At 41.4% G+C, this 27,361-nt stretch overlaps 1 protein-coding gene across 4 annotated transcripts in view; it reads right to left on the bottom strand.

Annotated features, from left to right (window-relative positions):
* ptpn11b (protein tyrosine phosphatase non-receptor type 11b) overlaps window positions 1-27,361 on the bottom strand; it is a 33,443-nt gene that overhangs the window by 3,234 nt on the left and 2,848 nt on the right. For 3 of the 4 annotated variants that reach the window (XR_007399340.1, XM_049022971.1, XM_049022972.1), the window contains exons 2-15: window positions 18,349-18,471; window positions 8,549-8,743; window positions 6,553-6,745; window positions 5,825-5,941; window positions 5,129-5,242; window positions 4,654-4,750; window positions 4,462-4,541; window positions 3,566-3,721; window positions 3,029-3,160; window positions 2,406-2,560; window positions 2,109-2,176; window positions 1,838-1,989; window positions 984-1,087; window positions 571-695 (exon numbers count right to left, since the gene is read on the bottom strand). Coding sequence is in view for 3 of the 4 variants with exons in the window: in XM_049022971.1 (XP_048878928.1) it covers window positions 611-695; window positions 984-1,087; window positions 1,838-1,989; window positions 2,109-2,176; window positions 2,406-2,560; window positions 3,029-3,160; window positions 3,566-3,721; window positions 4,462-4,541; window positions 4,654-4,750; window positions 5,129-5,242; window positions 5,825-5,941; window positions 6,553-6,745; window positions 8,549-8,743; window positions 18,349-18,471 (1,771 nt within the window). In the remaining variant the exon portion in view is untranslated. Of the gene's footprint in view, window positions 1-570; window positions 696-983; window positions 1,088-1,837; window positions 1,990-2,108; window positions 2,177-2,405; window positions 2,561-3,028; window positions 3,161-3,565; window positions 3,722-4,461; window positions 4,542-4,653; window positions 4,751-5,128; window positions 5,243-5,824; window positions 5,942-6,552; window positions 6,746-7,143; window positions 8,744-18,348; window positions 18,472-27,361 lie in introns of those variants that run through there. The other variant, XM_049022973.1, reaches the window with a different exon arrangement.

The raw sequence follows: 27,361 nt of genomic DNA, 5'->3' as shown, positions 1-27,361 counted from the left end.
GACACTTTATCGATCCCCTGTAGGGATACTCTCTGTTTGCCTCCCCCGTCTTGCTCTCCATGACACATATGCAGGTGAGAGCGAGCTTGGCAGTGAAGGGCAACCACCTGCAGCGGTCCCTGTAGATTAAGAGCCTTGTTGAATGGCCCACAGATACAGCTATTCTGCAGAGTCCGGCCTCCAGTCGGCAACCTTCCAATCACAACCACAGAGGTTTAGCTCACTGAATAACATGATGCCCCATACCATGACCTCACACTGTGGGGTAACATAACTGACAAACCTTATATTCCTCCTTTTTGCCCTACAGTAGCTAAGCCCCTGTTTCCTGCCATCTTATCCTGTACACTGCCTATAAGAGCATATAACTGCCTATAAGGGCATATAACTGCCTATAAGAGCATATAACTGCCTATAATGGTATATAACTGCCTATAAGAGCATATAACTGCCTATAAGGGCATATAACTGCCTATAAGAGCATATAACTGCCTATAAGGGCATATAACTGCCTATAAGAGCATATAACTGCCTATAAGGGCATATAACTGCCTATAAGAGAATACTCACAAGCGCTGTAAGGGCGTGAGATGGACAGCAGTCATGTGTCTTATCTCCGGGTACTGATGTGCCCAGTGGCCTTTGGGTTTTTAATATTCAGGTTCTCATATACTCCCGATGGACTGTCATTCATCCTGCACAAATAAACATGGGAGACAATCTCCTTTGTCAAACTGCTGGTGGATGAAACACATCAAAGAAAACAATGCAGGTTCTAATCAATATTATGGGCAGATATTTGCTTTAAGTCTTTGAAAATGACCGTCAGATACACTTAGGGTTTAAAAGTTAAGCTCCCAGACAAAAACACCCTCGGAGCTCAGCCACTAACTGCACGCTCAGTTCAAAGGGGCCCTACAGTAGCAGAGTCACGTCCTGTTTCTGTGTCAGCATATGCGCAGGTGTGTGTGGGCAGTACTCACACGGAGGAGGAGGGCCGTCCTGCGGACATGTTGGCATTCAGCTTGGCATTAGTCATCTGCGGGTACTTAACGTTACAGCACTCCCACTCTTTCATTTTACTTCTCTGCGAGAGATAGAAGGAGACGTGCCTGTGAGGTCACATTCCCCATGACACTCTCAGCCAAACCTCTATAGTGCAAGTTAGTCCACTTATTATTCCAGGTGGCCAGTAATTTAGAGGTTATGGAACTTAACTTGTGACCAAAACTGCAGGATCTGATAAGGAATTGGCATAGTACTGTGCAAAGGTTTTAGGCTTTCAAAGAAAATGTTTAAGGCTATTTTTCTGGGTAAAAAGTGTGTATTTACACAGTTATCATTAGAACATATGCAAATTAAGACTAACAATAAAAACTAGTAGAATTTCTTCTGTCTCCAAAAAGTTACTGATATCTTCTTGGATGGCTAGATGAACAGCACTTCAGTCCCCAAACCTCTCCTCAGGGGCACCTCAGCCATTCCGTGTATTTGCTACATTTCACCACCAGCCCAATTAATTATTGAACTTAATTAGTTAAATAAGTCAATGAGGTACTTATTACCCAAACATGGTGGGGTAATCAGGGTTAGTGAGTCCTAGGATGAGACAAAAAATACACACGTGTGCTGGACGGTCGCTGTAAATACCGGTCTGATCTTAGGAGAGGCTTTGAAATGGCTGAGCTGACTCACACTGACAGACATAATATCATTGTTTTACACCAACATGAAGATTATTAAAACATTATTTTCTTTGGCTGCCTAAGATTTTTGAACAGTACTGTAAATTAAATATAGAAAATTGCAGGGAAGGATTTCAGGCATCCAACATTACCTGTTTCTCCTCCAACCTTTTCTGGGCTGTGTCGATATACTGCTGCACAGCCATGTAGATGAACTTGTACTGCGCCTCAGTCTGAACCATGCCCGAGCGCTGCCTCCGCACCATCTGGATGGTCTTCGGGATGTCAATATCGCAGTCCAAGCCTGGGCGAGTGGGGGGGGGGGGGGTAAGAGGGCTGTGGCTTTAGTGATGCTGTGTATCTTACATCACCAGTGTGAGGGACTGAGACGGTCCCAAAGATGGGCTGTCATACTGGCCTCACCTTGCCTATTAATGATGTCAATGAGGATGTCAATTACAATTATAGTTCCTGTCCTTCCGATTCCTGCACTGTAAGAAAGAAACAGAAAACTGTACAGTACGTATGAATCCACTATTACATTTTTCCCAGAATTTCCCAAGAAAGTGTGTACATTATAAAATAAGCAGACATCCTACACCTTAAATGAATTATTAAAAATATCTCACAATTGTGCTTTAATAATATATGAAAATGCCACTGTAAGACACAAAGGCCTATGGGGAATACCTAGAATACAGGGTGATTTATTACTTTTACCTGCAGTGGACGACTATGGGCCCAGTCTCTGTAAGTGCATTTTGAGTTCGGTTCACCTGGTCCAGAAAACTCAGAACTCCTCCCGGTTCGTTAGGGACACCGTGATCTGGCCAGCTCAGGTACTGATAGTGCCAGATGTATCTGGGTGCTTCACACTGGAAGCAAATGACGATCAGAAAAACATGTAATATCTGCTGGATAGGCTTTAACTAAACGCCAGTGAGTAGAAGGTCACACCGCACTGTGGCAAGTACAAATAATTAGCGATAGCTGAATACAGTGGTAGAGCCAAAACCTCAGGTAAGGTAAATGTGCACTTAGTACAGTCCAAAACACACTGAAATTTCATAAAAAAAGAGACACATACTGAGACTGTATTCAACGCAGTCAGAGAAAGAGGGGCTTTAATACTATAAGCACACAGCAAAACTACTGAACACAGTGAGGCAATATACTGAACACAAACAAAATGTGAGACAATAAATTAAAATACACATACAGTGCAAATGATAGTCAGTCAGCCAGTGATTCAGAGACACATACTGTACAGTGAACCACAGGAGACAGGAAAATCAGCCCATGCACGCAGACTGGCCGAACTGGGGTGGAGCTGCTGCACTCACCGTGTTCAGGCGCGTGATCTCCAGCTCCCTCAAGATGTAATCCTGTGCTGGACACTCACTGGTGTTCCTAATGCTCAGTTTTCCAAACTCTTTTGTGGAGTCAATGTCTGGCCAGTACCGCACACACTTGTTCTATCCCAAAGAAACACACATGTACAAATAAATCATATGACAACATTTTACATTAACTGCACCTCCATAATGCCTTTATAATGCATTCATAGAACATTCATAAGAAGCATGTAATAATACATCCTAACACAACATTACAGTTTTATATGATTATAATGTTGGTTACTGTCATATAATGTGTGTTATTTATGTATATTAAACCTGTTATAGTATGTTAGAATGTACAGGTAAACTTACAGTACATAACAATTATTGTAACATATTGAGTAATATGTAAAATGTAAAGTGGAAAGTGGTGTTGGGTTTACTAACAAATACTGTACTCAGGTAATTCTGGTACATGAGCCTTTGGTTCACTGAGCAGCGTGAGAAGCTGACTAGCCCAGCCATGTTCGTCTCACTAACCCGGCCACGCTCCATCTCCTTGGTTGTCATGACAATGACATGCGTGTTCTCCTGGTAAACCATCTCCCAGAAGTCTGCGACTGTGTTCTGCAGGCAACCTTGGGTGGCAATATAGACTTTGCACTCATCAGCAGAGTGCCCTTCTTCGGGTTTGCTCTGTGGGAAAGCCGAAGGAGAAGCAGGTCCACACACAGAGGAAATGATGCTTTGCTGAAGTTAGACTCTTACAAAAAAAATCTCATTATGAGATCTCAATTTACAGCCCCATTAAATCAGTTAAAATAACAATAAAATAATAAAATTGTTATTGTAAAAGTATATTTGATAAAACATGTAAGATATCTAAAATACAGGAAAAATACTGGTAAATTTTACTTGATGGGGTACGCATAATACTATATTACTTATGTATCAATTAACGACAAACTAATTCTTACAGATTAATTGCATTTCAATTCATCATTAATGGACTGTGACGCATGCTCTGAAGCAGTTATTGTATTTGTTACTATATCTGTTAAGTCTTTAAACCTTTGTAAATTACTGAAGGAACAAGTCATGAATAACACAAGATAAATACTGATCTCATGTGTGTTCATCATTAATGAATCGTGACATCTTTTATCTCAAGTAGTGATTATATTTGTGATTTGTTCATTATTTGTACTTTAGTAGTAACTGAGTTATTATTATTATTATTATTATTATTATTATTTATAATTATTTGTGCCCCATCAAGGAAAGTGTGACCATTTTACTCATTAGAATAAATCTGCATGAGGAACTTCTCGATTATGGCAAACGTACCCAAGAGGATGCAAACATCCAGATATGCATGCAAACATACTCGCAGATGCAGATTTGGCCATTTACAACAGCGGCAGGGCGGCACTGACCTCGATGTAGTTGGCGTTGATGTAGTCTGAGCCAGGGACGTCTCTGTCAACTTCCTTTAGAACCACACGTGTGTTGTCAACTGACACAGAAGAAAAAGACGGTTAGATAGGACAAGGCCGAGCAGCATAGCCAGCCGCTATGAGCACAAACGTGCCGTTCCCAAAGACTGAGAAGGGCAGCCTGAGGCTTACAGGGGAGGATGTTCTTGTATCTGTTCTTGCTCTTGTTTTCCAGGCGCTGTCCCTCTTTCCTCGGATAGAGAAGCTTGCACTCTTGTTGCTGCAGAACCTATAAATGTTAGAGAAGATGGTTAGGGGTGAACACAGCGAGACTCGCCACGGCAGCACTGGGGGAACACAGTGCTCCTTTTAACAACGTGTGGGCAAACCCGGAACAATGTGACCTCATCGAGGTGGGACGATTAAATCCGAAGGTCCTGATAGGCTGAACAGACAGTGTACTGCAGCTGCCACATTAGCAGTGGTTTTCATAAACTTAATTATAAAGTGGGCCTGTATTATTGGTTCGCAACACCAGGTTGAGAGTATGCTGTACATCAACATCTGCATCAGTTAGTCTTCCCTGCCATTGTTTGGTACTCTTGAATCAAATAATTCAGCACTGGAACCACCATCTTTGTTTTTATGTTCTAACTAGAAAACAAACCTCAAACTCTTCCCAGAAGCCTTGCTTGGACTTCTCCGAGTTATCGGTCACTTTGTTCAGCTCCCGTACTCGGTTCTCGATGTTAGCTGCGTTGATCCTGGTGGCGTTGAAAGGCTTGGGAACGGAAGGGAAAAGACAGACATTACGATATGTACAAGCCCTCTGCCGGCTGTGAGAAGATCCAACAAATATGAATGACTTAAACATCTCTGCCTCCACGTACTGTACAAAACAGCATGTGATCAAGCCCCAAGTGACATGATGTGTAATATACAGTCAGCAGACATCTTATGTGGTTTTTGATCCGCCGTTTTGAATGATCACGGCTTGACTATATATATGTATGACAAAGAAAAGCGTTAAAACTAATCAAAATGTGACAATTTCAAATTGTACTGTACTACTGTACTGTGCATAATGTTTTTTTGTATATAATAATAATGTTTGTCCATAAACAATATATTATAACAACTATTGTATTGTTTTATAAATCTGGTACATAGAATTTCATTGTATAGGTACAGTTCTGTAATCTAGGCATGATTTAAACTTGGAAATATATGCAACGTAAATAAGCACTTTCATATAAGGGTCTTGAACATGTGTGGTTTTGGAGCATCGCAGTGAGTCGTAAGAGCGCAGTACCTAATAATATGTCTTTAGCTGGCCAGTGTTTTTGCACACGGCACCACTCACCTGCTTGAGGTGCACCACAATCCCACTCTTTTCCACCATTGGGTTTTTTTTATAGTGCTCCACAAGGTCAGCCAGGGTGTCAAACCTCTCGCCACCACCAACATCATACTTCCCGTCCTGTTTTCACAACAGGTACAAAACAGCGTAAGAAGCAAAGCAGAGTCCTCTCTCACCCGGAGAAGCTATGCGGGCAGCACTGTCATCTATAATGTGCTATAGATACCTTCGTAATGCATTATAATACTCAGTATGAGAATTAATACAGCATTATAGCATCTACTATTAAATGAATATGGTGTTACAGCATCTTCTATTGACAGTCATAAGGCATTATAGTGTTCATTATAATACATCATAAGCTCCAATGAAGCTCTCATGTATAATGCACTATAGATTCCTTCATAATGCATTATAATAAGTATAAGAATTAAGGATACTTTGTACTGCGTTATAAAGGTATCCAGAGTCCATTATAGATAAGAGCTTCATAAAGCATTCATCATGCATAATAAACATGGCTACAATGTATTATGCCTTTTGATCAATATTTATAGCCATATTTATAATGCTTTACGAATGCATTGTAATTTGTTATAAATTTTAGATTCTTAAATAGATTTTTATAGACATGGCATTCATAGAAAGTGTTATGGCTTTATGTGTGTGTTTTTCTTGCCATGTGTACCAAGCTGCCAAAGAGGCATGTCCTCATTGCGGTCCTCCCCTACCTGATAGCGGATCATGACGTGCGTGACCCGGGTCCTGCGCTCTGAATTTTCGTGCTTCTCCTCCTGGGTGAGGACGGACAGGACGAAGTCCCCAGGTTTGCTCTGACTCTCCCGTACCAAGAAGCTGCCGGACCTGCCCTTGTCTGTAAGCAGCTTCTCGGCATCACGCCCAGATAAATGCCCATGGAACCACCTGGCGATATGAACAGCAGCCAGTGCTGAAAAGCCTTACAGGCAGAGGTTACATATTACATCATTTCTGTGCTATACTGCACTTACTTCAGGAGTTACGCAACCTTTTAAAGGGCACCGATACTTAGATAAATACTATATTTGTGTCAATAATGAGTGATTCAATTTAGTTCAAACACACCTGTTCCAAACCACTTTAATTCAAATTCACTTTAATTGACAAAATATCACCATCAGTTTGCTATCTATGCAGAGCGAGCAACAAATTGTTAAAAATAACACCCTATAACTGCAACGATTTCAGCTCAACATGCTAAACATCATTTGTCCCATTGAATGTGCTTATGATTTTTCTTTAGCATTCAAGAAACACTCAAGTTATGCATTTATCTCTCACACTGTTTTTCCAGTGCAGAACTGCCCATGACACCAGCAGGTCTTGCTACTTGCATTTAGACTGCAGCAGAACATCAAAGCGCACAGTTACACAGATTTATACGGATGCATGGGAAGGATTTGAACCCCCGCAATCCTGGAGATGTGAGGAATTTATTACCCACCAGACCACTGGGCCACTCTTTATACATTTGTTATATAATGCAGCTTTATGGCTGAATGAGATTGTTAAGTAAAGTGCATTTGGGACTTCAAGGATCTCCACCAAGCCATCTGTAAGCAATAATAATAATAATAATAATAATAATAATAAAGGGTCCATTTGGTCATCTTATCCATATAGAATAATCTGCATTGTTTCTTTCTCCTACAAATAAGAAATCTATGGGCCATAACCTTACATACCTCAAAAGTGCTTAATCTTGTATTATCAGTATTATTATTACTATGATTCTGGGGGTATTCCCCAAAGCAAGATTTTTTTCTCATTAGTCAGATAACTTAAGCCAAATGCAGAGATTGTCCAACAGGAATGACACTCACCCCTGCTGCCATCTGACACATTTGGCTTAAGTTATCCAGCTAACCCGGGAATTCTGCTTTGTGGAATATCCTCCTGGTCAGGGGTGTGGGGGTGTCCTGAACCCTATCCAAGGCAGTACATACATTCATGCACTACAGACAATTTAGAGACACCAGGAAACCTAACAGCGTGTTCCTACTGTAAGAAGAACCCCAGGAAGAGACTGGTGAGCGAGCGCACTCCGCACACCCAGCGCAGAGGTGGGATTCCACCACAACAGCACGACCCACTGAGACAGAAGAGCTTCCCACTGACACACTGTGCCACCAGATGGCAAGGAACTGTAATGATAAACACAGATGCAGCATAAAGAGAGCAGCTGCTTCAAAAGGCATCCAATCAACATATGATAGTTATTAAATAGGTATATTTGGCAACAACTTTACCTATCCATCCATCCATCCATCTTCTGCAACCGCTTCTCCTATTCAGGCTTGCAGGGGGTCCAGAGCCTACCCTGGAAGCTATAGTTGCAAGGCAGGGAACAACCCAGGATGGGGTACCAACCCAACACAGGGCACAATCACACACCAGTCACTCACACATGCACACCTATGGGAAATTTCCCAACTCCAATTAACCTAAGCGTGTTTCTGGACTGTGGGGGGAAACCGGAGTACCTGGAGGAAACCCCACAATGACACGGGGAGAACATGCAAACTCCACACACATGGCGGATACTTGAACTCCGTGCCCAGAGGTGTGCAGTATAAACTGCAGAGCATCTGTTTGGTACTGATGACATTAAGCATCTTAACCGCTAGATGGCAAGTTCAGCCCTGGTTTCCCCTTTTAAAAAGGATGTGAGCCTGGTGATAAGACTACCTTTCGGACGTGGGGTCCTTGCAGTTCAGGGGGTACTTTAGCTCGATGACGTCACCATTCCTCTCTCGTAGCAGGTCCTGCTGCTCAGTGTAGTACTGTACCAGCTCCGCCAGGGTGGCAAACTTCTCCCCGCCGTACAGGTCATAGTAGTCTCCAGTGTTCTGGATCTTAATATGCGTGACCTCGTTATTCCGCCTGCCCCAAGGGAAAGAGATTTTTTGTTGCTATCAAATTGCAACAAATTATTTATTCTCTTAATTGAGGTTATATTCACTCAAATTACTCATATAAACACTTATATGAGCAGTTATACAGCAGAATGCTTTCAGAAGCTAAATAATTACAATGATTGACAACTGCTTCAATCCATATATATAGCACAAGTCTAGTCCCTTAACAATTAAAATATTGAAAATAAACACCACAATGAATAAGGATTAACAGTATCTGTGAAATGAATTCTGTAACACAGAGAATGGAGTCATATTATATGGTGGCAGCAGGAACCAGCAGAGATTTTATTTGGGAGTGAGAGATGGGAGTATCAAAAGCACATGAGAAGAATGCAGAACACAAAGAGGGTTTTGGCAGAAGCACAGGGGAAAATAGATAAAAACCAAAATGCAGCCCTTATTAATGACTGGTGAAGCACAAAATGCTGAGTGAGTGGGCTGGAAGGATGTCCAAAAATACAAAGTTACATTTTGAATAAATAACTTTTAATCAACTGATAATGAATTAATTTAATAACAAACAGACCTTGTTTTTGACACAACCTGAAAACCACAAATTGCAGCAATTAAACTGACAATATTTCACTATAAAATGCAATTGTACAATAGCGCTTGCTCTCAGGCGAGCAGACTGCTCCAATTACAAAGCAAAGAGCCAGATCGACAGAAAAAACAACTGCTGTCAGTTTCATAAGAATAAGGCCTAATTAGTACTTTTTTTCTCAACGATGAGTAGTCAAGTTTTGTAAATGATTCATTTATGACATTTGAAACTCAAAACTATTATTATTTACATATCTTTACCTACATGTATACGGTCACTCATAAAAAATATCATTTTTTAAATAAAATATCACGTTATTGTGTCAGGAAGTGCTGTAATATTCCTTTTCAAATGCTAGACAAAAATATTCAAAAGTGCCTTTATAATATTGAGATATGGGTACAATTTAAAGAAAGGAAAAGGTTTATAGCTATTCAGAAAACATGAATAATATTATAAAATAATTAACAGAGATTTCCAATACCCAGGGGATAAATGTTTCTGTTCAGTAATTCCAAAGGCGTGGGCGGTTGATTTTTTTTTAATAAGCTGATTAATACTGCTGTATGCTATTTTAAATATACTAAGTAACTTGTGGGAATGTTTGATTTCTAGCCTCTAGCCAAGTCTAACGTAACATAGTGCCAGTTACTTAGTTTTACCTTATGAGTACATTAATGATTGAAATAGGATATATCAGCTTTCACTTCAGCTTCGCTTGCTTTGCTTGCTTTTGCTGGACCTTCCACAGGTATGTTAACTAAAAGGATGATTTTGTACACTATTGAGAAGCTGCGTAAAAGTAACCTATATGCATTTCAGGATTTATATATTGGTTACTGATGCTTTAAAAGAATGTGCAGCCGTGCAAAGAAAAGGAAGTGGTTTGCTGAAGTTTTCCACTGTTTTGCGGCATCGGTCTCAGGTACATTTAGATAAAAAGCTGACTGTCATGTGTGAGACGTGCTGCATGCTAAAATCTGTCGACAAGGCAGATAAGTGTTGAAATACCCACACAGGCAAATCCTACCACACAGATCCATATACGTTGTTTCACGATGCAGTAAAATGCTGCCCCAATACGATAAAAAATTTATTATGCTTCTGATACATGACTTTTGTCATCTTGCAGGTAGCGAGACAGCATGCTACTCCAGCCTCTTTACAGAGACTCGGATATACGTGCAAGAAAGGTAGCGGAAGACATCCGCAGCTGATCTGCTTACGAGGCACCTTTGGCTTAGCGCCTTACATTAATAGACTGAAGAGCAAATTTCCAAAGCTCACTTAGTACATGGAATTCATCCATCCATCCATTTTCCAAACCGCTTATCCTACTGGGTTGCGGGGGGGGGGGGGGGGTCCGGAGCCTATCCCGGAAGCAATGGGCACAAGGCAGGGAACAACCCAGGATGGGGGGCCAGCCCATCGCAGGGCACACTCACACACCATCCACTCACACATGCACACCTACGGGCAATTTAGCAAGTCCAATTAGCCTCAGCATGTTTTTTGACTGGGGGGGAAACCGGAGTACCCGGAGGAAACCCCACGACGACATGGGGAGAACATGCAAACTCCACACACATGTGACCCAGGCGGAGACTCGAACCCGGGTCCCAGAGGTGTGAGGCAACAGTGCTAACCACTGCACCACCATGCCGCCCCTACATGGAATTCATTTTCAAGAAAATTTCTATGGACTTTTGGAAAGTCCATACTACTTGGATTCCATGAGAGATGAGAGAGATTTGGTTCCCATTACTGTAACACTGGTCATTAGCGGTCTCAGCTCAAAAACATCATAAAAATAAATGGAGTTTTAGGAAATTTAGGAAATTTCTCTTCAATCATATATAACATAAATTTGACAGCCTACAAACAGCCATAAGCAGTATAACTGAAGTATCAAACTCTTGCCAACTGACAGAAGGTCCGGCAAGGCCCCTGCGTCCCAAGACGCATCTCAGCTGCCTGCCAAAATCCAGATCATGTCTCAGGCCTGGGGGGTCTCCTCTCTATAGCTGCCCCCCATTTCTCTGTCTGCTCCACAGCCCATAAGGGACACATAAAAGGCCTCTTTCCTGTTACTTGCATTTTTGTCCAGATTGGTCATGGTGCCCATCCCACTCACTATGGAGAGAATGGGAGAGATGGGGGGGGGGGGGGGGCGGCGGGAGGTTAATGGCTTCATGTCAGGGAACCGACTCAATAATTCTATGTTCAGACCCAAAGGAGCTCATCACTCAGCTCACAGCCACAGCAATGTTCTTTATGCGCTCGGGAAAAGAGAACAGACAATCTCAGCATTGAGGCTTTCCATTGTCCATTCAGTCCGCTGGCCCTCATTTCAGTGCAAAGCCATAAGCCAACACCCAGACTTCATAACAGCATTCATAAACATTCATATGACAAAGGATTACAAGCTTCTTGCCCAAGAATGTACCACTGCTGCTGGTGGTGGAGAAAGAATGACGATTCTAACCACAGATTCACACATCTTCCGACTAGAGGAACATCACAGACTCAAAATGTACATACCCTGTGCCGTTTCATACTAAATACTGCAGAAACCCTTGTTTTGTCAGCCCAGCAGTGCTGCTATATAATTGCACAATAGAAGTTGATAGTTACAATGAGATACTGAAAATCAGACCTCAACACTTGGTATTTTTAGCAAAATAGTTTTTAAACAATGTTTACAACCTTCATGGGCTTTTAACGAGCAAACTATGCACCTCATTATATAACGGTCCTCACTTAGTGATGCAATATTTGTTTCCTGTGTATAGGTCTTGCAAGCTATAAACATTTTAAAATAGGCAAATTAAGAACTTTGGCTTTAATATATTCGGCTGTTTGAATGCCTGCAGATGCAGGGCTCCCATCAGTGCTGCTTTATAATTGCGCAACAGAAGTTGATAGACACAATATAATGCACCCAGAGTACCTTCTATTACACAATAGAAGCTGAAATAAACATCTTGTAAAAAGGAGTATAGCAACTGTGTAAAAACATATATATATTCAGAGATAAGTTCCAAAAGACCCTGTGTTCTTAGAAAAATGATTTAAAATTAGATATTACTGTTATATACAATGTATTATAACACACCCATGTAGCGCCCTTTGTGAAAGGTGCAATATAAAAATAAACTGAATTGAACTGACTGTGTTGCTTCATACATTTACTTCATCCATAATCAATTACTATAACTAAAAATTCAAACAAACAAGAACTAATTAATATTAAACTAACAGTATCATATTTTGTTATGATCATCCAACGGTCACGCTAGACGTAACTTACATAATGTGAAACTTCATTTTAAAATGAATAATTGAGCGTTTGAATTTCTTATACGTCATGTGTACATTTCAGTGCTATTCATGCCCTGTCAAGGCAAAACACTATTAACAATTAAGTAGCTCCACGTGCTAATAATACACAAATAATACACATTTTAAATTCAGGTGGAGGCCACTAAACAGCTTTTCCCAATAAAAATGAATAAAAGCCAGCTTTCTGCTTAGTACAAACATGACTAGGAGACTTTCCTTCTAGAAGGAGCTAGACGCACATCCCTGAGAGTGAATATTACTGGGGCTGCTCTGGGCAATGGACCCCAGACAGACGGCACAACCAGTGCCTGACTGACACTATCCTTGCGCTCTGGCTCTCTACTGGACGGGGTTTTTCTGTCCAAAGCTGATGGCTGAACAATTAGGGCTTTATTTTAGAATGAGATAACCCCCCCCCCCTAGCTCCTCCCCCCCCCCCCCCCCCCCCCACACACACACACACACACGATTCCCCAAGGACTCCCTGGCCAGCATTTATGGCAGCAGCCAGCAGAAGTGACATGACTGCCTTGCAAACATGGAGTCCAGCTGAGTGACTGTCAGTAGACTGAGCTTACTCATTGCAGAAACTCACCACAAAGCCACAGGCAGCAGGCCTGGTCTCTGGGTGGTCCTCCACTGACTGTCATGTGGCCAGTCTTGCAGCCCCCCCCCCCCCCCCCCCCCCGCCCCCCTGACTGGCACGGCTAAGCCTGGCTGCTGTCTGGACCACGAGACCCTGCCAGATGGATGGCCAGCGCTTCCGCAGAACAGCACAGATGAGACTTGCCTGATTCCAGGGATGTTCAGTGTCCTCTGGATTCATCTGTGCTCTTAAGAAAGAAATATTCTTGCCATTCTTTTCAAATTTCTGGCCATTGTTTTTATGTGTCTATAAAAAATATCTTAAAGAGAATTTAAAGGTCTCCGGAAATGGAGAAATTAGTCTGCTGGGTTCACAAAGCTCAAGGCAAATTCAATATTCTTGGTTTTAGAGACGGACCTGTGTCCTTTCTCTACATTAAAATTTCATGAAATTCAAGAAGGTGCAGAAATCAGGCTACATAAGCAAACAGAACTGCACCGATGATCTCCCCTGTGCTGCGATGCTCACTTTGGTATTTGCATAAAAGCATGATGGTGAATAATGAGAGCCACAAAAACCCCTTCAATCCAACTGAAAGCAACAGTTTAGGGTGATAATCTGAGAAGACAAGAATATGTGATAAAAGGGATTTTAAAACACACTGCATGGGATGATTCAGCAAGACTCCTAAATAGGGCAGGGAATTCGCCTGATGCTAGGCTTCCGGAGCCTAACAATGTATCCAACCCAAAAATAGGAGCTCTAACTCATATAGCACGCTATCCCTATTGTATGTGTCCATTTTAACCAGTAGGAAAAAACATCCATTACAAGGGATACAGCAACAATTCCTCCAAATCCATCAAGTTCCAACATTAAAGTTCCCCGCTGCAGGAGCCCGGATCATCTCTGCCAAAGTCTGCGTGCATTCAGCATGTGCAGACAAGACAAGACAAGGCAGAATAAGATCAATATGGGGAATTTCCAGGTCTTGTGTGGCTGTTGGACTGGTTCACGTTCTGGAGATGCGTGGTGCAACCTCAACAGTACATTGCACCATGGGACACTCCGTGCCAATGGCTGCCCTGATCAGCCAAGCCCAGGCTCACTTTCAATACAGCTCCATTCAGCTCGGAAGGATAATTAACCCCACCTGCCCAGGGTGCTGTGCCAGTGTGTGAGGGGACTGACTACATTTTGTAGAAGAATTGGCTTTTGCGGGGGGGGCGGGGGTTGCCATGCTGGAGCTTCTGAAATTTCCAAATATTTCTAAAAATGTTTCTTTCAAACTGGTTAACTTCAAGCAATTTTTTGGCCGATTTTTAAAACGTTTCCCCAGTAGATGACTATCTGTGCCATGTAGCTGTGACAGAGAAATGCGCTAAAACAAACACGAATGCGTGAGAAAACAAGGGCTTGTAGGAGAGCAGGAGAATCAGTCCACATGTGGGAGACTCTTGTAAAATGCATGAGAGCAGGCAGGTCTGATTAATTATTGCAGCAATTGCAAAGAGGTTCAAAGTTTTGAAGTCATACATAATATATAAGCTCCATTACAATGTTTAATCATAAGCTTACATTCATTTCCACCTGTTTTTTTCCCACAAGCTAGGCTATATGATGAGAAAAGTATGGATAAATAATAGGTCTTGTATGCTCAATGGTCAAAGGCCAGGGAATCAGTAACGGTAACCATGAAAGGGAATACTGACAATGAGAAGAAAACACATAAAGAGTGTACCGGGCCCATCAGTGTGATTTACTGTGTCACCATCATTTAGGGGTCAGTGGGGACCATGACTGCAGACCTCTGGGAAAAAATAGCCTGTCAGAAAAGCTACGTCACTTTTTAAAGATACAGATGCCCCTTCTCCAGGCAAGCAACCTTTTCACAGAAATGAAAAGCACCCACACTTCCTGCCTCATGGTACCTCCTTTGGCCAATCAGAGATATTAAACCTCAGCTGTAGCGTGACGTAGGAAATACCTGCGGTGGCTAAATTAGGACATTGCAACACAAATATCCAGACAGAGCTTGACCCACTTTCAGCTGCTACTGATAATGTGAAACAAGTTGGCTCAACATTTCATTTATAGATCTCTTTGCTGGAGGGTTCCTGTTTTCAGTTACATATCTGACATATCAATTAAGCCTGAAGAAGCTGAAGGGTTCCAATCCCAGTAAATTTCCGATCAACTGGTTGAACATCTAAGCACCCATGGAACTGCTGATAGCTTAATTCAGTGTTTCTCAAACCAGTCTCTGGTGACCATCAGCCAGTCCACATGGACTATGGACTGTATGGAAGGGAGCTGGGAGGGAGCAAAAACATGGACTGTCTGTGGGTCCCCAAGGATCGGATTGGGAAACATTGGTCTAGTCAACCTACTTCCAAGTCATTTTAGAGGTAACGCTACAAGACGGCCTAGCGGGCAGCAAGACTTTGCTGTGTCAGGAATAACAAGCATGGCCGGCCCTGTGCAAGTGTCTGGGTGTGGAGTTTCACTGATGTCTGCTCCAGCTTTTCTGCTGCGGAAGGCAGAGTAGGTTAAGCTAAAAAATCTCTCTGCCATTCTTGTCATTCTCAGACAGCGCACTCCCTTCACACATCAACTCAACCACAACATACTTGGAACAGATGGAACATTCTGAGAAAATGCAATCTCAAATTGAAATCGCTTCCTACACAGCGTTCCCTCATCAAATAATTAATCGTGGTCAATTTTAACTTCCTTAAACAAGCCGGGTGGTTCATTCTCTGAGTAGGTCACTGCATGTCATTTAAACATGATAAATTTAACACAAGCGGTTGATGTGCATTCATAGTTTGGTGAAATCTGAAATATTTCAAAATTTCAAACTACCCAATATTTAAGGATTAAAGGTCTGGATAAATGTCTTTATCATGTTCGTGGCTAGGGACAATTAGCCATATTAGTCCGCTCTTTGTCACACTGTGATTAATTTTACGTGGGGTGATTAAGATGCAATATTAAATGTTAAATAGCTGATGACTGATAAGTTCCCTCCTGTAACTGACAGACCCGAAGAGCATTTACTGTCCAATGATCTTACCACATAGCCAGTCAATGAGGTGAGTGAGAAATGGTCGCCGCAATCTCAGTTTTCAACTGGAAATAAACCTGCAGTGAATTAACCTATCGCTTGGTTCCAATCAGCACAAAAGCTGACCTTTCCAATCAGCCGGTACGAATCACTTGTTACATCTTGAAAGGGTTCATCGATCACCTCAGTTAAGGGTGATCAAAGATTCAGACAGTGTTTTTGTATGAATTAACGCTACCGATGTGTCCGTTTTCCGTAGAATAAAAGCTTCACGAGTGCCACACGCAATGTATACAAATATGTGTGCCATCAGATAGGAGATCATGTCGACGTGAAACAAAGACACCACACAGAGTCACATGTGTGCAGAATTAAAGCCTGTGGAAACTTGGCTCACAGGTCAGTATAACTTCCTTTTTTAGGTCCAGGGCCTTTGGGCCGCATCACAGAACCAGCCCGTGAACTTTTTCCGTCACGGCTCAGCTGGCTATTTCTGTCACTCCCTTTCCGCTCTTCCTGTGCCTTTCTTTAGATGTTGTGCGAATTAGTGCATCCATGTAACATCATATAATGGAGCTGAAATTCACTTTCATTACAATTCCCTAAATGCCACACAAGTGCAGGAGCTTGTATCTTGTTGGGGTTGGTTCAAGGACTAAATGTAGCAGTATTTAAGCTGAGAATGCACTTTTTTAAAACCTGAAATTAATTAGTCAAACAAGGACCTTGAAGACTTGCTTCTTAATGCACTCAAACAAATAAGCATAATTCCATATATTATCAGTATGTACAGAAACAGAATTTATATATGGCTACAGCACAAATGCAAGAAATACTCAATTTAATGACTTTCCCTTTTTAATTATGCAGTTTCTCTTGCTGTTTACCATTTACCAAATTCCTCACATGGTTTCAAGCAACTGGAAATTTCCAAGACAAATTCTAAATAAGTGAAATTATCATTTTGCTTTCACACTTGTAACTGCCCCATTAGAATAAACAGCTATAGACAGCATACAAAGTAACTTTTGATTTAATTGAAATAGATATTTGTAACTAGAAAGTAATTTTCCCGACAAACCTACATTTTTTATTTACCTTAAACCATAATTTTTAAAGGGTTTACTGAATGAATGAATGAATGAATAGAGGAAGGGAAATGCTTGCAATTAATCTGTAGGCTAGGCTGCAGTTTTAGATGCGTTATTTCTAGGAAAATACATAGTTGGAGCCTTTCACGTCTACAACACACTTGAAGAAGTTCATGAAGACTTCAACAAAGCCTCAAAGAATGGAAACTGTTGAGCAGAAACCAACGGACGCCCACATACTCTGCAAAATAAGCAACGAAAAAAAATGCACTTCCACAACATTAACTGAAAGAATCAGAATTCTTGTATTACGAATATTCACGATATATCAGGGTAGCCTGTATGGCTCGTTTGGCTTCTGTAACCTCTTGTCCTGCTCAGGATCTGGGGCGGTTTGGAACCAAACCCAGAAGCTATGGGTACGAGGCAGAGAACAACCCAGGATGGGGCACCATCTCATTGCAGGGCACACTCACACACCACTCACTGACAACATGCACACCCATCCATCCATTTTCCAAACCACTTATCCTTCTGGGTCATGCGGGGTCCAGAGCCTATCCCGGAAGCAATGGGCACGAGGCAGGGAACAACCCAGGATGGGGGGCCAGCCCATCGCAGGGCACACTCACACACCATTCACTCTCACATGCATTCCTACGGGCAATTTAGCAAGTCCAATTAGCCTCAGCATGTTTTTGGACTGTGGGGGGGAAACCGGAGTACCTGGAGGAAACCCCACGACGCCACGGGGAGAACATGCAAACTCCAAATATATGTGACCCAGGCAAACCAAAGACTCAAACCCAAAGATGTGAGTCAACAGTGCTACCCACTGCGCCACCATGCAGCCCCTGTGCCCATCTAATGAGCATTTATTATGTTCGATTCCATTATGACAATCAGTGCAACTGTGCCACAAGAAAGAGGAGGATACCTGACAGACAGTGTGAAGTCCCCAGGGTTGCTCTTGCTGGGTCGGGCTAGAAAACTTCCGTGCACCCCTCGTGACAGGAGCAGCTGCTCAGCCTCAATTCCTGTGATGTTGGGGTGGAACCACCTACCAGAATGAACAAGGACGGGCACCACTTCAGCACACAGAAGTCAAACATGAACAGGTAACGCAGCACAGACCATGTCCCACAATGTCCACAGGGCATCGGAATGATCACGATAAAGGCAACGTGAAATTTCAAAGAGAAAAGCTTTGTGAAATGTTTTCACATGTCGATGTATGCGTCTTTGTCCTATTAACATGGGAACAGAGAAAGCACTTCATAGGAAAGAATTCATACTTCAACATGTTAATTAAATTTCCCCCAAATTCTACTTTATTCCAAGGATTAAAAGTTAGATTGAGAATAGGAAAAATTAATAGCTGAGGCCTGTAGATTAGCTTGAACAAGTTTTGCATACAATGACACAAATGCGTATTAGTCTGCTGATATTCTAAAAACACATGTTCAGCGGAGTTAATGTGAAGCCTCAGGTTACTAGTGAGACTGACAGCATGCTATTCCTAAAATTTGAATGGATAATTATCAAAAATGATTCAAGACCAGAGAGCAAATACCCGCACATGAGTAAGGGGTCTTTGCTGATACAGCGCGTTGCCCACCCACCACCCGACAAACCACCTCAGGGATGAGAACTCGAGAGCAGGCGTGCGACAGGTGATACCTCAACACCACACTAGGCTGAATGACACGGAACAGTGTGAAGTTTTTTCCCGTCGTCTACAGTGCTAATCCTGAGTGAAATCTATTAATTCAATGAGTACTTACACAGTGAAGGGCACACTGTTTACACACTGTTTATCAAGTCTATCATTGAATTATCATAATATTTCATCCACCTCTCCTCTGGTTTAACTTATCAAATCCTGCCTAGCCAGATGTACAATAATATAGCTGTTGTTAGCACAATACTATAACTGTTTTTTTAGTTGAGTTTAACCACAATTTCTTTGCTGAAAATAAGACAGAATGGAGACAGAAGAGACCCAGTGGAGTAAAACAGGTGGTCACTTATCTGTGGTTATCTAGAGCGGACTTCGTTAACTGCAGTGACATAGAACTTCAAGGACAGGTATATAAATGGGAGAGAGAGGAGAGAGAAAGTGTCATTGGACAGTCAGAGAATCTGACCTATTCTCATAGAATGTGTCTCTATTACAGGGATACTTGTGATTATACTAGCGTGTGTGAGCTAGGATGTCAAAGGATGTGTAAGATATATGGGGTTCTCATACACAGACTGCCTCCACTTCCTGTGGTAACACAGGAAATACTGTATGTACTACACATACAAACAGAACAACTAAATACATGAAACTATATACATTATTGCATGCAAGTGCAAATCTGAATAAACATGCAGATTCATAAAGACAGTAAATAACTGATACATAATATCGCCGATGAATATGGGTGGCCATGAACTTCAAGAGTCCTGAAGACTGCAAGGAAGTGAAGCAAACACAAGATAAGCTTGACGTCACTTTGTGGAAAAAGTCATGTACTGCTAAAGAAAAAAAAATTGAAAAAAAAATTCTCAAGTGAGAAAAAAAGCTAATTTCCATGAAGTCAGCAAACACCTGAGAAGAACGATACAAACACCAATATATACAGATCAAGAAGTACAGGTGCAGTCATTGGTTTGATCGGCTATCAGACTGTATGATGTGATCAAAGCGTGTCCCAATCTTAATACAATTATGCACTGAAGGACTGCAATTATACTATGCAATAGAAGTAAAGGCGCGATAACAGCTGCTACATATCAGCTACATGATTCATATTGGAAGTTCATAAGTTCAAAATGTGTTTAGCAGTCGTCGTGTTTTGTTACCTGGAATATACGGCACCTCCTATAGTTCTAACTGTGTTTTCTCAACCATCTTTGTCTTTTTCTTCAACATTTTAGGACAACAAGACATGTAAATTCCACACACACTGCGGGGCAGATTTGAGCCCCTGATTCAGTAGAAGGTATCTCACAATGAAAGGTCTTTGGTTTTGCGATTTAGAAGAGGCTCACTGACAGGCTGCAAGCATACATTGTATGATGCTTGTTTTTTTGGTGATGCATGTGTGAAAGTTACAATCCAAGGCAGCATATTCGTTTTTACTGCCCTGCCTTCTTTCTCGCAGCATCATGGCTAAAACCAGTATCCTCTTTTTAACTTACCGCTACAAACTTGACAGTACAGTATGTCATTTCACCTGCCTTTCATTCATATTGGATGCTGTAATCTGAACAGTAATCTGCAATCTCTCTCTCTCTCTCTCTCTCTCTCTCTCTCTCTATATATATATATATATATGGCCATAGCTGCACTGTTTCCCTGTGTGACCCCCCCCCCCCCCCCCCCCGCCTGATCTCACAGCTTCCTAGCTCTTCGTCTTTGTGTTTTGTTTTGGTAGTTGTCCCCCGTTGTTGCTCCTATTGGCACAATGACATCTGGGCTGTGTTTGGATGGAACACTGCTTGGCTTCATTTGTATGTTCTTACTCATTCTTTAACCTATCACCTGCTCTTGGGAAAGAAGTTTGGAAATAAATGCGGAATCTCCATATCTGGACCCTATCTCATCTAATCATTACAGCATCAAAGAAACACAAATGCATTTTATGATGATTCTGAAGTGTCATTATGTAGACGAGAATGAAACATCATTTCTTGGAATAATTTCATCTTGTTGGAGCTTTTAGAAAAGGAAACATTTTCATGTCTTGCCTGTAGCTGTTACAAATTATGTGACTATGATTGACAAAGACCTTTGTTAGGTAAACGCTGTAGAAACACTGGTAGGTCAGAAGCTTTAGACTTTCCCAGTGATACTGTTCAGTCACCCCCCGCCCCCCCCATAATGTTTAAGGGGACTTCTGTCATAATTCCCCTTTAATGAGCAAGCAGCTGTGACTCTCAGATTAATGCACAGCGTAAAGTCTACAGCCCCTTATGGTAATACATCTGGCAGCCCAGACATTTTTAAAATTACATGTACACTACCAGTCAAGCGTTTCTGCTCACACTGAGATTTTCTACATTTGCATCTTACTCACATAACATTTACTAAAAATACACTCAGTATTCTTTTCTAAGAAATACATTTACAGTATATTCACTATTTGAGTACCTTTATTAGCAAGAAAATGGTCATACATTTGATTCATCAAACTAACCTCCTATAGCAACAAGGGACATTAAATACCAACCTCTTTCATGGGAGGAAACTGTTAACTGGGGCATTTAAAGTTAAAGGACAGCCTAGAATTTGACTCTGCCATCACAATACAACCAGTTAATAGGATGTCAGACATGCACTGTTACATACTCTTTCCATGATATAAAGGAGACTTGCTTTATTTGACACATATTTTCATTTATAGTTGTTCATTCAACTTTTCAATGCTTAACAAGAATAAAAAACCTGACGTTTATGAAATAAATGTAAAAGTGATATAAACCTGTAGTGTGAAAAGACTTTCGCCTGGTAGCGTACATCACTAGTCAAACTTTCAGTCACTTCCTCTTTCCAGCACTTTTCGTCTTCCCCTGTTCTGCTCTGATTCCCCTGCTTCCGGTACATTCCACCTTAGCCCTTCCCTCATCCAGTCATCTGGTCTGGGGTGTTGTGCCTCTTATGAATAGAAGGTTGCCGCTTCAAGCCTTTTTGTAAATATGATTATTATTAATATTATTGAATAAACCCTTTGCAGGAGGGTATATCCCTACGTTTTGTATCTATGACATGTCCTTTAACGAAAGGTATACACAATAAAACAGACACCCTAGAAATCTATGCACCTTGCCACTTAACAAGAAACACTGGTTTTAATCAATGTGGTGACGTCATACGATGAAGAGTCTGATTGGCTAAATGAGTGAAACACAAGCCCCTCCCTGCTGGCCAAGCCAGGACGTGCTGCTACCCATAGCCCCAAGTTGCCCCCCTGTTCCCACAAAGGGTGGCAGCAGGTAATAAAAGCGCAAGCGACTACAGTGCCAGGGGAAGCCCAGAGGTCACTTCGGCCCCCGGCGCAGGCTGCCCTCTTACGTAAGGCTCCTCAGGTTGAACACTCAGGCCTATTTATAGGGCTGGGTCTGGTGACAAAGGGGGTTATACTTAGTCCCCGTGTCTCTGCTCTGAAGCCTTGCCAAGGCTAAGTTAGTCATGGACAAGCCACAGCGTGTGGATTTTGGATATACTGCTGATATTTTTAGCTTCGAGTTAGCAGGTCGCTGCTCACCACCCTCTCCAGAGACCCTCCATGACCAGCAGTGTCTCCTTGGGTTAAATTTAGACCCCCGCCAAGTAATAGGGCAATAATTCATGGTCTTCATCATGGCCAGCTGTGCTCTCATTTCAAAAGGGGTATGCTTTCAAAAAAAGGATGCGAAAACTTCAGCCGGTCTGTCCTACAAGAATTAAACTTTCAGCAGGAAATATGTTGATAATGTCTACTGGGTATCATGGTAAGGTTTAATACCTGTTAAAATCAGCATAATTTCTCCAAACGTAAGGATGAAAAACCAAAACAAATAAATCCAGTCATAAAATACATCCATCCATCATCCATCCATCATCCATCCATCCATCCATCCATCCATAAAATACAGTGATGCAATAACTCATCAAAATGACTATTTTGTTTTTAAAGAATCAGAAAGTGATACGATCATCAGTTTGCGACAGGTAGCCTAAGTAAAACTTTATCTGCTTCATTGTAAATATACACATATAACATATAACGAAGGTCAATGTGGTTAATAAAATCAGAAACTTGACACATAGCAAAATAAAATTCTCACCAAATTTACTATTATGACAGCATCATAACTAACATCGACAAAAAATATTAAAACTATTAACAAGAACTGCGCTTAACATTAAAATTGTTATAACTGAAAGATTTAATATCCTGTGACCCTGAATAGCGATTAGAAGTGGTTAGAAGGTGGAGAGAAGGATGGATGGATCATTATATCAAACTCATTGTGTGAAGAAATGGATTCACTAGTCAGTACAGTATAAAGAATCTTCTTAATTTTATTAAAAATAATGCACAAATGCAGTCGCCGTTTTCCTTTCCTTCTTTATTTCTTTGTTGATGATCTTATCTACCTGCTTATCTAGTTAGGCTGACAGCAAATTTGATGCATTAGATTGTTTTTTCCAGTATAAATAACATTTTTACCATTCACTGGTAAATATTATGTGTAATGCCTTATCTAAAAGTTTAACAATGTGTCTTTTTTCATGCGTGTCCTTACTGCAGTCAGCATTACATTTTGGTTCTTCCCATCATAACAATCATCACTTATATACAGGAAAAAGTGTTTATGTAAAAACAAACACACAAAAAAACAAATGAAACATGCAAATGAGTAACGTGCATTTGTGTTCTTTTCATTGTTGTTGCTGTTATCAGGTATTAACAATTTCCTTGAGTTTGCACATTTCTTTATACGCAGCCAAGCGTCTCTTTTAAAGGCCCTGAAATCAAAGGCAATCATCAAATTATTTATTCTCCATTGGCCTCAGTGTGTATTTAAAGTGAATGTGAATGAGCTGCTGAGAAGGAGTCAGGGGTTCCTAGGTAACCACAGTGTTGTGGTGAATGGGTCTCACTGGGAAACACATACCGGGGGGCTGCAAAGCGTGGAAGAAAGCTCTCATGCAGCTGAAGTGGGTACAGTATCCCCTTGCCTAAAGTCCAATTCATCATCCATACATTTTCCAAACCGCTTATCCTACTGGGTTGCGGGGGTTCTGCCTATCCCGGAAGCAATGGGCACGAGGCAGGGAACAACCCAGGATGGGGGGCCAGCCCATCGCAGGGCACACTCACACACCAGTCACTCACACACCATTCACTTAACCATGCACTCCTACGGGCAATTTAGCTACTCCAATTAGCTTCAGCATGTTTTTGGACTGTGGGGGGAAACCGGAGTACCCGGAGGAAACCCCACAACGACATGGGGAGAACATGCAAATTCCACACACATGTGAGCCAGGCGGAGACTCGAACCTGGGTCCCAGAGACGTGAGGCGACAGTGCTAACCACTGCACCACCATGCCGCCCCCAAGTCCAATTCACATAGTGGAATATTTATGTAAGTTGCAATATGATTAACAAAATCACGGAAAAAACGTTTCAGTTCAGGAAACACAATTTGATACAAACAAATTCCCTATTAAATATACAACATATAGCCTTCAAACGTTCAAGACTGATATGAAGTTTTAGGGTGTAGTAATGTAACTTTGTCTATCCATTATTACCCCCCAACAAGCCAATAATAATCTAATACACTTATAATCTTCATGGTTTATCAAAAACCAAAAAAAAAGCTAATTAAGGGAAATAAAACCAAGCAGGCAATTATAGTTTGATAGAACAGCAAACTAAGAGAACAAAAGCCATGTGTTATGGCAACAGACCATGACAACACCTGTCATTCCATAAAGCATTCGAGTGAAGTAATGGACGCCTGCAAAGCGGTAGAATGCAACAAAAAACCTTTATAAACGTAAGTAAAATACACTTTACAGAATCTACTGAAAATAAATAAGGGTTCACAATCTCCGCTAGCACGGTCATAAAATCACTTTGTTCCCTGCCTCTAAAACCTTTCCCTTCATCAAACATACTTCTTCCCACCAAAACTACACATGACTATGCATCTTTATGCACAGACAAGATTACACCAAAACCATCTACACTGGGGTCTAGACACATTACTGCTAACAGAAACAAATACCATTATAACATCAATGAAATATTCAATAAGAATACAAAAATAAGACACATATTCAGTCACTGAATAATGCATAATAACATATGAAATGAAATCTATGGCTCTAACACCATGTGCCATTATGCATCAAACAAAGTGTCAACTTGGTGTTCAGGGACGCCCTTTAACATGGAGCAGGTCTCCTGTACATAGGTGCTGATAACAGCAGTAGGAATGCATTCATCAAGGTGTAAAAAGGACTAGTCAGACACCATGAATGCTGTCACGATTACTTGATGTTCTTTCTTCAGGGTGCCATTATGTGGCAGAAAAAAAGATGATTTAATCACAGGATGGATAGAAATGACAAGGATCATTCTACCATGACAGGGATACACATTAGTGAGCATTATCCATTAGCCGCACACAGACCGCTCAGCCCATGCAATTAGATAGAAACCCAGACTCTCAGGGTATAGAGAAAAGCCTGGTGAACAGAGGATGTCCTCACACGGCTGAACTTTCGGTCTTTTAAATACACTGCTTGTGATCTTAACATCTTTGTTCACCGAAGCTATTAGAAACACAAAATTCAGCTTTCAGACATTTACCTTTGATGTGAAGGGAGTACTATTGCTGAATAACTGAATAGCAATGAAATACAAGCTATCCACTAGAGTCATGCTGATCTACATTTTACACTAAAACAAAAGCTATTGAATATCCTCACCTTCAAGAAAATGATCGCACATGTACGTAATTGTTTTAATATTTCTGCTGCCATATTAACATATTTCTAATTTAAGTCCATCCATCCACCCACCCCTCCATCCATCCATCCATCCTCTGTACTTGTCTGTCCTATGCAGGGTTGCGGCGGTGCGGAGCCTGTGCCAGAAGCTACAGGTGCAAGACAGGGAACAACCCAGGGAACAACCCATGGCAGACTGCTTCTCATTTAGGTCCTTTTAACAAAATATTTACAACAATTTTCAATTCATTCTTCGCAACTTCCTGCTATCACATGCCTTTTTCCATTGATTATTGCATAGATTTCTGGTTAAGCCTGTATTATTTATACTGTCACTGGTAATTATTTTCTCCTTCTTTAAATAAAGGAAAAATTTGTGACAGAAGTATTCACTTTCCCTAATAACATTATTTTCTTCTTTAAATCCATCCATACGTCCATCCATCACATCCATCATTTTCATTCAGATAAAAAGATGACACACTTCAGACAATTCTGAGCTTCCATTGCTACTAACTGCATGGTCTCAAACTGAAAGAGGAAACCGAGACAGAAGCATCCAGAAGAGTCCTGGCTGTCACAGAAGGACAGGCCTGCATTACACACAGGTGGAGTGCAGGCCTGCAAACCCCAGCCCTGAACCGGTGAGGCAGCAGTATTACCCACTGGCACGCCACGGTTCCTCACATACTGAATTTAAATGTTTCTTTTTATTTTCCAACTGAAAACTTAAAACATGCTTTTGTTCAATAAATTATGGATTTTGCAAAAGGATGTCCAGTAGCAGTATATTATAGTTTGTGGCACATGGTCGACAAGCAGATAAAGCTGCAAACGTCTAGGGGCACCAACTGTGCAGGCTCCAGGTTCAATGTGGCCCTGGCCTATTTTGAGCCGTTCCCTTCGTTTACACGGTGCACAGTCTATGATTGGGCAGCCGATTCACCTGAAAAAACAAGCAGGAGGACCTGGCAGAGGTTATGTCTGCAGCTGGTGCATGCACACACCACCCTGAGGACACGCGAGGTCATAGGCCTGCGGCTGCATGGACATACACTGTGTGTTTATAAGCGTAAAAGCATTCACACGTCAGTATTTATTTTGCTCAATATTGTTACGGAGGAAACATTCAAGGCCAGATTTGAACTTTACAGATTTTTCTGTAGCACAACGCCTTCTTCGTTTGGATAATAAAGAGATAAATGTAATTTTTGGAAATGGAAGAGATTTCTGTGAAACAGCAGACACACGTTAAGAAGTACTGACACTTCATCCTGCTTGTACCCCTACCTGGAATAGGCTTCCCTAACCCCACTCAGTTGGGTGGACAGAGTAATGGTTCTATTTGTTTTCAATAATGCATTTTTAGATAAAATTCATAAAATGCACCCCTAAATATTTGAATAGCTGTAAAAAGATATTTTCCCTGTTAAAATGACTTATTTGGGA

This window comes from Brienomyrus brachyistius, chromosome 8, assembly GCF_023856365.1.
Source record: "Brienomyrus brachyistius isolate T26 chromosome 8, BBRACH_0.4, whole genome shotgun sequence".
NCBI lineage: Eukaryota > Metazoa > Chordata > Actinopteri > Osteoglossiformes > Mormyridae > Brienomyrus > Brienomyrus brachyistius.
Note: the sequence above shows the minus strand (reverse complement) of the source record. Positions and strands in the feature narration are given on the sequence as shown.